At 34.7% G+C, this 13025-nt stretch overlaps 1 protein-coding gene across 1 annotated transcript in view; it reads right to left on the bottom strand.

Moving 5' to 3' along the window:
- The window catches only part of LOC134541364 (dipeptidase 1-like), a 226429-nt gene that overhangs the window by 86841 nt on the left and 126563 nt on the right, over positions 1-13025 (bottom strand). Inside the window, exons 4-5 of the mRNA XM_063384786.1 lie at positions 10853-10985; positions 7798-7948 (exon numbers count right to left, since the gene is read on the bottom strand). Coding sequence (XP_063240856.1) covers positions 7798-7948; positions 10853-10985 — 284 coding nt within the window. The remainder of the gene's footprint in view (positions 1-7797; positions 7949-10852; positions 10986-13025) is intronic.

The raw sequence follows: 13025 nt of genomic DNA, 5'->3' as shown, positions 1-13025 counted from the left end.
TCCAAGATGGCCTTAAATGACAAGATGGTGGGTGGCACATCAATAATAAATGGTTACTGCACTCTAGCGGGTGAGAATTCAATTAACATGGCTTCAGTGCACTCTAGCAGACTACAACAAGATGGCGGTCTTTTGCGTACGAAGACAAGATGGCGGACATGATGTCATACCAGCTGATGGTAAATTCCTTGTTATTGGTGGTGGTAGGTTAGTCTGTAGGTGACTTCCGTGGAGGAAGGATCTGATGTTTTATTTTTATTTTTTGCCCTCACCGGGTTCGAACCGAGGACTTCGAGCTCCGTGTCGTTAATTAATGTTTTTAAAATATTTTTTATTAAAATTTTATTAATTGAATTTTTTATAAATTTTAAATTTTTTTCCATTAAAATTGGATAATAAATAAAAAAGTTAAAGATGGCGACCTTAACAGAAATTGCAACGGTGACGTCATCATCCAATATGGCGGAAAACACATCGCCGGAATGTTCGAGAAAACACAATGACGTCATCCAAAATGGCTGATCCAAGATGGCGGATCCAAAATGGCCGCCAGTGTCAAGGTCATGGTCAAAGTCGCGGTTTTACTTGTCCCGTTACGCTGTGTCCCGTTACGCTCATCCAAGATGGCCGCCGTGACGTCACAGATAGACGTGACGTCAGAGATGTAGCTCGGCTTTCGGCTCCACGCGCCGGCGCCAGGCGCCGGATAAAGATGGCGGGCGTAACGGAAATTGCAACGGTGACGTCATAATCCATGATGACGTCAGAGGCTTATCTGAGGCTGTAGACATGGATGCTTAAGCCTACATATGGACATTTCTAGCTGCTGGGATTTTTACGGAATAAAATGGGAAATTTTCCCTCGAAACGGGAATTTTTCCCTCGAAAACGGGAAATTTTTTCTTAAAACGAGAATTTTTGAGTAATTTTGAGTCAATTTTGAGGAGTTTTGAGGAATTTTTGAGTCCAAGATGGCCGCTGTGACGTCACAATCCAAGATGGCGGTCGGCACCACAGGCACCACAGCCAGAAGCCAGGCGCAGGATGCCTATTTACATACTACTCTCCGTCAAGATTACTATTCATGTACATATTATTAATTTACCTACATAAGCTGTACTTTGACTAGTTGTATGTCAATATTTTTAACATAATATTTTATTGGTAATTTTTTTCTGTGCAAGGCAATAAAATAAAGATTGATATTTCTGGTGGACATCAAACACGTGGTCCCTACCGCATCAGTGACTGTTACTTGGTGTGTGATAACTCTTCTGTCCTGATGTTTCATGTGATACTTATATTTTTTTTGTTATTGTATCCTAGACCTTATACTGTAAATATAAAATAACTTTAATTAATTGTATACTGTTTGGTATCAAACTGCGGACGAAAATCGGTAGAATAATTACTTACATTAATAAGTTATTTTTATGAATTTTATTATTTTCCGAATTTCTAGGTTAAGAACAACAAATTTCTAAGATAAGGACATTATGTCATCATCGGCTCATTGGATGCTGGCAGATGAACATAAACTGTTTTTAGCATTTTGAACATTATTTATTAAATAAGTAGTTTTTACCTAAAATAAAAATTTTTGAATCAGGTAAGGATTAAAGCAAGCACCATCATTTATTGAATCAGTATTTATTTTAATGGGTGATTTTTTTCGATGATTTTGTATTTTCATCTGAATTTATAGCTGAAAAATTACAGAATTTATAGATGGCAGCCAAGGCATTTTTTTAGTTGATGGGCGTCATTGCGATAAATAATTACTGCACTCTAGCAGGTAAAAAACTCAAATAATATGGCTACAACGCACTCTTAACAGAAGAACAAAAATGCTAGATCAAAGATAGTGGCCTCCAGCAGTCGAAAACAAGATAGTTCCATGATGTCATACTGGCTGATGTAATAATATCTGCCTTGCAATTGGTGTTGGTTTGTCAGTTAGCCCGTGGCTCCTGTGGAGGAAAGATACATCGCCGTTTTTGATCGAATGACCTCACCGGATTCGAATAATACTTTTTTATTATTTTGTTAACAATGTTTTTAACCAATGTTCTTCGTAACGTTAAGGTGAGCATTGTTAACAGTGTAGGTACGTGTTGGCAAGGTATGGAAGAATCCTAAATCTTCTTTTACTCAAGGCTTGGACCCCAATTTCAATTAGGCCACAGTGTACGTTCACGACATTTCCAGTCGTGGAAACCGTTATAAACGACATGCGTGCCCTTCCATTGCAGTGATGTTTGATACTCGTTTGCGCGTAAATCCCTTCGAATACGTCGCTCGTAATTTCTCGTTTCAGAGAGATTAGCTGAAGGACGAAATGCATCGATGACAGAGGGACTATCGGCTGATTGATGAATCACCCTTCTTCATTAGCATGCCGCGGAAAACCATTATTGCATTTGGAAAGGTTTAACAGCGTGTTATCTACATGGGATAATTAATTGAAAACGAGACTTAAACTTCATGTATACATCTTCATCTCAGGTAGCCTTAACGCTAACCTTAAATATGTTCATTCTTAAAAAGAACCTCTTGTTTTCGCGGCCATTGCCCCGAGTTTCCACGGCTTTTTTTTTGCTGTAATTCCATGCAACAATGGAATTAGAGGAACTGCAATTAAGTTTACCTAAATTATTTAAGTGTTCCAAATTGATAAACATGTTTCCTTTATAAGATGAGTTTATATTCTAAGGTTTTGTGTGCCTACCTAATGTAACTCACATGCGTGTTGAATGTAGACTACCATTTTAATACATTGTATGTTAGTAGAAACTCCAAATACCCGTGTAGTAATTTAAAAAAACTTTCTAATATAAATGTTTAGATGAAAGTGATAAGTATAATTAAAAATGTTTTTACGTTAAAAAAATACAGGTTACACTTCATACCTACAGATCTAGTTAACGAAAATTAGTTTAATGAAATAGTCAAATCTCCCAAAATAATTCCTTCAATCCTATTTCACTACAGTAACCACTGACGTACTTTTGGTGTTCGTGTATCTGTAACGGCATTATAATGGCAAAATTCACGTAAGTATTAAAAAGCCACGACAGAGTGCATACCAATAATAGACCAGGGTCGATAATTTTTGAAACAAAAAATAATAATAGTAGGATGAAACCCGTTAAAAAAGGTCGAGAATGTAACAAAAATGAAAGGAAAAATAATTTACGGGCGATCTGAGGTCGGGAAGTGGAAGGGGGTGAGTTTTTAAGGGTAAAAAACGGTGCATCTCGATTTCCGGCAAAACTACAAGTCCTATGAAAAAAGATTAAACGACAAAGTTGTAGGTAATAAGAGACCTACAACTTTTGTAATTACACTTTTTTCACATAACCTAAAAATTTATGTGAAAAATTCAAATAATCAAGTTTTTGGTTTTTTATTTTTATCTTATGCAAAAAAAATTCTTTTTCACGAAATTTGGTGAAAACTTGCCTTTTTATGTTCTAAAGACACTGTAATTTTTTTGATTTGAAATATTTATTTTTTACCTTATTTCGACTTAATATCGAAAAAACACCCTAATTTTCAATCGAAAATTCTCGCGTCAAAATATCAGCTTTTTAAAAAAAGTCGGAGAGTTTTTTGTTCGTTGATATCTCTTATTTCTGATAATGTAAAAAAATATATACATTACTATGATAAATGTTCTCAGAAAATGCAAAGAAAAGAAAAAAAATTAGAATCCAAATTTTTTTTAATCACTATGTACAATTTTGAGCTATTTAGTAAAATTTACACTTTAATTACTTGAAAAACGTAAGATTCTATGTTACATTGATAAACAAAAAAATTACAAATCCATTAATAATAAAGATTGCAAGAAACATGCGAAAATAGTTGTTCTAAATATTAAATATAGGATTAAAAGGGGGGATTTCAATTAAAAAATGTGATTGCTGCTATTTTTTTAGTCAAAAAGTTGATTTGTTAAATTCTAATTACATTTAGTCATAGAAAATCTCATAATATATGAATATAAATGTAAATCGTAATATTGAATTTAGATACTTTATACTGATTATTTTTTTCATAATAATATTTTAAAATACATTAATATTCTTATTTATAAATCTTATCTTGAACCCTAATCACTTATCCATTACTTTTTGTCTCTTCGGTGGAATTTCTTCATCGTTAGATTCGACAAACCTTCCCGATTCTAGTAGATCTTCGAAATCTTCAAGACCATCACCGTCTTCGTATCCAATATTATTTTTAGTCTGAATTGGTCCTTCATCCACAATTTCATCTGAATCACTAACTTCCTCGTAGGTTTTTTCTTCCACATTGGTGCATTTTTCAGAACCATGACAATTTGAGCAAAAATTTGTGCATTTTAAGCCATGTTTTCGGCAGCCACATTTTAAACTGTTACATCCAGTTTCACAGCTGCAGCAAATAGTTTTGAGCAATATTTCCGGAATTAACTCCTTCTCTGTAAATTTGGGCATAATCCCACGTTGATGTTGCTTCCAGCCCCAATCTGTTGCTGTCAGTTCGTTACCTAGCCAAGTTTGAATTTGATAATATACCCTGTAACAATGTTGTTCTGCTGCAACTTCTGTGGGTAACTCAGGTATATAAGTTATCTTAAAATAGCAATAAATAGGCATCTATGCACATAATTTAAAGAATATTCTACAACTTTCTCAAAATATTGTAAATGTCTTATTAAAAATTAACTTATTTGGTTGTTAATTATAGTAGTATATTTAGATTTTTATTTTTTTGTTTATCAATGTAACATAGAATCTTACGTTTTTCAAGTAATTAAAGTGTAAATTTTACTAAATAGCTCAAAATTGTACATAGTGATTAAAAAACATTTCGGATTCCAGTTTTTTTTCTTTTCTTTGCATTTTCTGAGAACATTTATCATAGTAATGTAAATATTTTTTTACATTATCAGAAAGAAGAGATATCAGCGAACAAAAAACTCTCCGAACTTTTTTAAAAAGCTGATATTTTGACGCGAGAATTTTTGATTGAAAATTAGGGTGTTTTTTCGATATTAAGTCGAAATAAGGTGAAAAAATAAATATTTCAAATCAAAAAAATTACAGTGTCTTTAGAACATAAAAAGGCAAGTTTTCACCAAATTTCGTGAAAAAGAATTTTTTTGCATAAGATAAAAATAAAAAACCAAAAACTTGATTATTTGAATTTTTCACATAAATTTTTAGGTTATGTGAAAAAAGTGTAATTACAAAAGTTGTAGGTCTCTTATAACCTACAACTTTGTCATTTAATCTTTTTTCATAGGACTTGTAGTTTTGCCGGAAATCGAGATACACCGTTTTCTACCCTTAAAAACTCACCCCCTTCCACTTCCCGACCTCAGATCGCCCGTAAATTATTTTTCCTTTCATTTTTGTTATATTCTCGACCTTTTTTAACGGGTTTCATCCAACTATATTTTTTTTTTCACTTTTTACCATTTCCAAATTATCGACCCTGGTCTATAAACGTTTGAACGACGTTCTCATTGGATCCTAGGTAGTTTTACCCGTTCTGAAGGAACAGAAATCAGTAACGCATTACAATAACTCCATCCGGACAGAAGGCATTGCAAATTCCGTAAATTATTGTAATAAAGAATTCATGATGAAATGAATGCATTTGAGTTAACATCTCGTCAACATGGCAGTGTCTTTGATTGGCCGTTGTCACATATGAGCTTTCGGTATACGGCATTTAGTATTTAGTAGGAGTAATTACGTGAATGTAACGGAAATGTGTTACCACAGTGTTGGTATCTATGGCGGATGGCAAGAGCCAAAGTTAAAAAATGCAAAGGGAAATTTTATGGTTATAAAATTTTAATTAATTTTTACAATTTCGGCAGTATTTTAATAAAATACCTTGTCCCAAAGTTAAGTATTATTTGAAATTCTTTTTTTGCTTTCATCGGAGCCGTTTCTTTATGTATTAAAAAAAAACCTCTGCTTATCGAATTGTTCGATATTTGACGGAACTGCTCTGGGAAATAATTCTAGTGGCGGTTGCCGAAACTCCATGTGATTCGCGTCGAAATATGTGGCTGAAAACACATGTTCCGCATTAATTTAAGAATTCTACTTTAAATTTTGGTTTCCGATTGTCATATTACAAAGTGTGTTTTGCAACATGAGATGACTTGAATTTGCTCGTTACCAAAGTCAGATGTTACACATTTCTGGCGACTTCTGAAGGACACGCTAAATATATTTTTTTTTAAATTTTCGTCACGTCGAGGATGAACTTTAATAAATTGAGCATCTATTTTGTTTTTTGCGCCTGAATAATAACACTGCGCTACGATCGCGCGTCCTCTCAGCCAGTGGAGCAGTGCCTTGATGTGCGCGAAATTCTAGTAACCAGTAACTCAAATATTCCCTACTTTCTGATATTTGATATTTGCCAACAACTGATTTAGGCTTTTTTACTAAAAGAAATAATTATTTGTAAATTGTTACAACACATGGCTATGGACAGATAATTTTTCTCGCGATTATTGGCGCATGATTTTTATATTTTAATTGAGGTTTCATTCAATCATATATTTTTTCAAACTTTTGCAAAAAAAACTATCCAATATTCAACAGTTTGACTTTTATTTGGTTGTATCGCGCTTATTATGCGCGTATTTATACTGGAAATATATTCAGGAAACGGTTTACAAAATAACTTTAAACTGTTGGAGGTACCGGGTCAACACGAAGCATTTGCTGCCCGGGTAAGAATCCGAGCCCAGTGTTACTGCGAACAATTTTTTTATTGATACCGTTTTTGAAGTGAAAACTTCTATAGGAAGGTTTTCATAGGGAGTAAATTCATGTCAGTCTCAATCGACATGGTCACGTGACGTGTTAACGATAACACTATATCTGTTCCTATTAATGTTCAAATTGTGTTTTTATCCAATTTTTATTTTAAAACTTAATTATACGATTACTGTGCAGTAAAAAGTGAGTATAAAATATTTTAATTTTCTCATATGGATAACGAAGAAAACGGAGTCTTTGTAGCAATGTAACCTAACAATTAAGAACATCGTTATCTATTATTTTAATACCTAAAATTACTTTGAATGCGTATTTTATAGTAATTTAGGAGTTATTTTACTAACGTGATAAAACCAATTTGTAGTGTGATAATATTTTTTTCGTCAAAATTGCGAAAAAATATCTAATTTTTATCAAAAAATATTGTCTTATGTTACAAAATTATATTTTACAAAGTTAGTATTTCTTATCTCAAATTGTATTTGTATTTTCTTAATTCTATTATTAACATTAATAATAGTTACTTTGATTTACAAGTTTTAGTTTAAGATCAAACAATTAATTTGGATATCCTAAAAAATAACAACTGTTTGTTTGTAGTTTAAAGTTTTCACTTCTGTCGGCATTCTTCATGACTAGAGACCCGGAAAATTCGCGGGCTGAATGACCTCCAGGATAGAGTCCAATATCCTCTACACACTCGGGCAAATGCCAACTGTTCATTGGCAGCTGACTTGTGAGTCGTCTCGACTGGGTGGCCTGTGATTCGACACTTCTATGAGTGAGGGTCTCTAATTGTCCCCCATTACTCCAGATTAACAGTGAACCAATGGCAGAAGCTGCATTAAGGTATAATTATTTGAATGTTAGCATAACACGAAATGATCCCGCGAATTTTCCGGGTCTCTACTCATGACAGCTTTGCAAGTACGGAAAGTGACAAATGTGTGTAGTTTGACGTGGGCAGTTCTGTTCGGTGTGCATGAAGGAGTGGCGGACTCACCAGGGCGTGTGGCAGGTGTGCGTGAGCGTCATGTAGCGAACGCCCAGGTCGTACAGGATCCTGAGCACTGCCAGCGAGTTGCCGATGCTGTGTCCGCCCTCCACGCCGATCAGACTCGCGATCCTCCTTGCGTTGTGCGCCGCCAGTATCTCTGCAACCAGCGCAACAGTCGCCCTCTGCCTGCCCAGGTTTCGGTTTACTGAACATTAGGCTAGTGTTTAAAAATAGATTAACAACATTTTAGGGAATGAAAACCCTTAGAGTACATTTGTAGAGAAGTATAGCATGGTTTATGGGTTGTAGCCGCATCCTTGGGCTGATAATTCAACCGACGTTTCGGTCGACATTGCAGTCGCACATCATCAGGAGCAGTAGGTAACTGCTCCCTGATGATGGCTAATGCAATGCCGACCGAAACGTCGGTGAATTATTCGCCAAGGACACGGCTACAACCCAGAAGCCAAGCTACTTCCAGACAATGGCCGTGAAAGCCTGCGAACATTATTAATTTGTAGAGTACATTTGTACTCTAGACTTCGCGCCAATGTGAGATGGGTATCGAACGATTCTTCATATCTTCCTTAGTGTATTCTTTGCATGAGTGGTAGGTCAATTGTCAACCACCAGTCATCAGCTTGGAGCATCAAAAAACCCTCTTATAATAAATTGTATCTGTTAATATATTTTATTTTTGCTTGTATTTTTACACGGTTCAAATTGAGCACTAAGCAGATTCAAAATTTTCTCGTGCCATACAAAGTATTAAATATCAGTGCAATATTACACAATTGGATAAACTTAACGATTCGGAAAAAAATTGTAATTGAATAACCATTCATTGAATAAAATAAATCAGTTCAAAGATTACGTATACGTACATTACACAGCATTTTATGAATTATCTTCTGGAATATTGACCGGGCAGGCTCAAACCTATCAGAGCGACGCCTTTGTTAATGTGGCAGTGTTACAGCTAACTGTTTCTCGCGAAGCAGAGAGCAGTTGCACAAGAACCACTCTTCTTCCTACACGTTCACAAGGAAACACGAACCTTGAATGTAGAAATCTGACGTAGTCTCATTCGAAAGACCACTTATCTGGAGGCGTGAACATTCCTCCGTTAACTTGACGCGCATCGTTTGGTTGAAATGTCTGTAAATGTACTGTTATTTCCAACAGAGCTTTCATGGCCCGACATCAACCTCCAGGCGGGCTGAGGCATTTCCCCATAGTCATCCATCTTTTAGTTTAATTCCTACGGGGTTTCAGTTTTCATTGTTTAAGCAGGCCAAATACTTTTAAATGTTAATTTCTACAAAATGATCGGTCAAAATTTTTCTCACTTTCCATGAACCAAAAATGTAATTAATACTTTGACCTCAATGCAACCGGCTTTTAATAGGTTAGAATAAATTTCATAATAAGCCAACTAAGTTTTTTGACCTAGAAACCTATTTTTCATCCCTTTCTCTAATTACTTGGTCATATAAAAATTTCTTTGGACCAAGGTTTAAGATATTATTAAGATCGTTTAAAATAAATTCGAACAAATTGGATGCTCAGGAAGCATGATATATATAATAATTTCAACCCCTGTTTTTACGGTACTAATTCGTTTAACAAAAAAATGTTTTAGGCAAATTTTAAGATAAAGAAAACAATTTATTCTATAAATTATCACGAATTTGATAGTAAATGTATTAAAAATATAATTTTTATTACGTTTAATCATTATTTCCGCCCCTTACAGTAATAGTCGGATACATAAATTTTTACTAAACAAAAAATGTAGACAATATTTATCAAGTAAATAAACACAAATTTTAACAAAAAACCGACTTAAAAAAAATTCCAAAACAAATTAATATGCACTAAAAAGTAAAAAAAAAATAAATAATTGCGTATTCTTCTACAACTTAATAATCAACTTAATTTTTCTACTCATCAATATTAAGGTACGATAAATGTGTTTACCACGCAAGAATGTAGGTATAATGTAGTTACAATTATTGTTATTATTTTGACCATACACGTGTTAGAATTTCAGGACTAATCTTTAATTAATGAAAAATAAAGTGAAGCCAAGCCTTTAACTAAAAGTATATCATTATGTGAGATATTTCCTTAAAAAATCCATCACATGACTTTAGGTTTCAATTTTAAAATCAGTTATGAATAGTTTTTTTTGAAAATATAACTTGAAGGCCGCAGGTCCTGTGGCGGGGGTAGTGGTTCGAGTCCAACACTGCGGGAATGAGTCACTACTCGCTACTCGCTACTCGCTACTCGAGTAGTCACGAGTCCATTGTTCTCTCGGAGGTCCCGTCCGAAAACAATACGCACAGCTTGTCAAGTAGCTCCGTGACATGTTCAAAGGCTCGGCACGTCGCACTTCCTAGCTTCGGACTCGTTCAAGTCAACATTCGGGTAGCTGGGTGACTATGTTAAAACTGCAGTCGCTCACGTGAACAGTCAGTTGTTTCCAGCCAAGCGCTCAATTTATGGATCCTGCTAGAACTAAACCCCCAGCTATAGCAAGGTACATAATCCCGTGGACTCATTACGGAAGTATTTGTGTATGAAGTTGCAGTCACTGTGGTCAGCAGTTGGTTAGAAAAATATGTCGTAGATGTATGCGCGATTATGGGAGATGTTTGTTCATTAACTTTCAAGAAACTCTGTAGGAAGATGTTAAAACAAATGTCCATAATTAATAAAGTAGTTGAAAATCAAATTTTTTGACATCGTACCACCAAGGAATAAGATATATGCTACATACATGTATTTTATGAATATGTATAATGTTGAAAGAGAGAGAGTATATGAGTTGCTATCCAGACGAGGGTATTCTCATTTTAACTTGAATAATTATCAAGTGCAAGATTGAAATATTACGAAAACCCTCTGCATAACTTACAACATTCATGAAATGAATTACTTTCGCCCTCTCACGTCGAAATATCGACATGTGAATAAATAATAATACTTTATAGCAAGTGATTGAAAAATGCGAAGTCTGGTATGTATGTAGTGCAAATTATAAGAGCGTGTTCACCTTTGGTGGATGACGCGAACTGCAGGTGCTGCTGGTACTTGTCGATGAGTCGCTTGATCAGGTCAATCTGCTCCAGAGTGAGCTGGACCGCGTTCAGGTTCTGCGACTCGCACGGCACGTACGCCACCCAGAACTGAAAACAAAACAAATCCACATTGAAGAACTGAAAGCAAAAAAAACAAAAAAAAAAACAAACAAATCCACATAGAAGAACTGAAAGCAAAAAAAAACAAATCCACATTGAATAACTGAAAAGAAAACAATTTCACATTGAAGCACTGAAAAAACAAAACAAATCCACATTGAAGAATTGAAAACAAAAAAACAAATCCACATTGAAGAACTGAAAAGAAAACAATTTCACATTGAAGCACTGAAAAAACAAAACAAATCCACATTGAAGAATTGAAAACAAAAAAACAATTTCCATGTTAAAGAACTGAAAATAAAACAAAGAAGAACTGAAAATAAAACAAATCCACATTGAAGAACTGAAAAAAACAAACAAATCCATGTTGAAGAACTGAAAACAAAAAACAAATCCATGTTGAAGAACTGAAAGCAAAAAAACAAATCCACATTGAAGAACTGAAAAGAAAACAATTTCACATTGAAGCACTGAAAAAACAAAACAAATCCACATTGAAGAATTGAAAACAAAAAACAAAATCCATGTTAAAGAACTGAAAACAAAAAACAAATCCACATTGAAGAACTGAAAACAGAAAACAAATTGTTTTTATTAAAATTAATCTTGTTTATGTCTGATAGGTGAAGTTGAATTAGTAGTAACCAACTGCTGCATATATTTTCACCTTTAAAGTTATTGGCATTAATCATTTTATCAACTTATGGGAATGACTTACAACCGGTATTCTTTTGGTAGGGTCGAAAGAAGTGATCGCTTCGCCTCCATAACTATAATAAATAAAATAGTTGAGAATGTGACAACAAATTATGTAACCCACTACATCTGATAACCTGTAAGTTCAAATCAATTTTACTGTAAACATTTGTTATTTACGATTTATAGTGCTATTTTACATTGTGTAAAATTTAAGTAATTAAACAAATGTTTAGATGATAAATTTTCGAGACGTCTGAAAATCTATAAAAAAAGTATTTATTTTTATTTTTAAATTAGTTGAGAATGTTTTTAAAAATTTGGCTGCCTCTTCAACAAGGAGTTACATGGTCCACAGCTCCTGAAACCTTAATATCATCCGCCTGCCCCAAAATCCGAATATGTGTCCGCTACTGCTTAGACTTTGCAGTACGCAATGTAGTAGTAGGAAAATGTCAGTTCTAGGACAGGTGCAGGAGCCTGGATCATCTGTGCTAGTTAAGCAAGGGATTGTACCGGGGCACGAGGGATCAGTTAGAAGTTCGTCTGGGAGGGCTTGACTCGAATTTTCGGCCGCAGCCCACACATTCAAGCACCCCTGAGTGTAAATATATCCGTGACAGCCATCCCCATAGAGTGACCCTGTTCCCCAACCAACATCATTGATTATAAATTTTACCTGATCCCTCATTCCACTTATGCTATAACCATATCCCTGCAAGGAGAAGAGGTATGGCAATGGATTATTTAAGTGAATCGTAATTTGGTGGGCATTATGATGGTAATGACATTTACTATCAATGCACTTTTTTTTCGCAAATCTCCTCCTGCTTCCAAATTCCAACCTATGTCATACATGCAAGATGGTGAATAAAAAAGTTATCAAAATAACCATGGTGAGAAGAATGGATGAATAATAATAATGCTGTCTGCTAGGGCCAACATCTTCCACCTCCTTCTAAAGTGTGTCGGAAATAAGAAATCTACCACCATCTTGTAATAACATCCACTAGCTTATTCACACCGGCTTCTCACCGTGGTCATTTTGATAGTCTACTCGACACCATTTACGACATTGGTGGAGTTGGGTAACACAAGGAGATGCTTTAAAATTGCACCCTGGTGGTAGATGTCCTTACTATAGTCAAACTCTCCCCACAAAGATTTACTTAAATATTGGATTGTCATCCCTCTTATTATCTTTGAAAGATTTATGCAATGGGAGTGCATGACTTGATGTAAGCTTTTGGACATACGCCATTGCTAAGCACATGTATGTCTGTAGAAGAAAACTACAAAATACCCAAAATACAAAAACACAAATTAAGC

This window comes from Bacillus rossius, chromosome 18 (genome assembly GCF_032445375.1).
Source record: "Bacillus rossius redtenbacheri isolate Brsri chromosome 18, Brsri_v3, whole genome shotgun sequence".
In the NCBI taxonomy this organism is placed as follows: domain Eukaryota; kingdom Metazoa; phylum Arthropoda; class Insecta; order Phasmatodea; family Bacillidae; genus Bacillus; species Bacillus rossius.
This window is presented reverse-complemented; position numbering and strand designations above follow the sequence as displayed.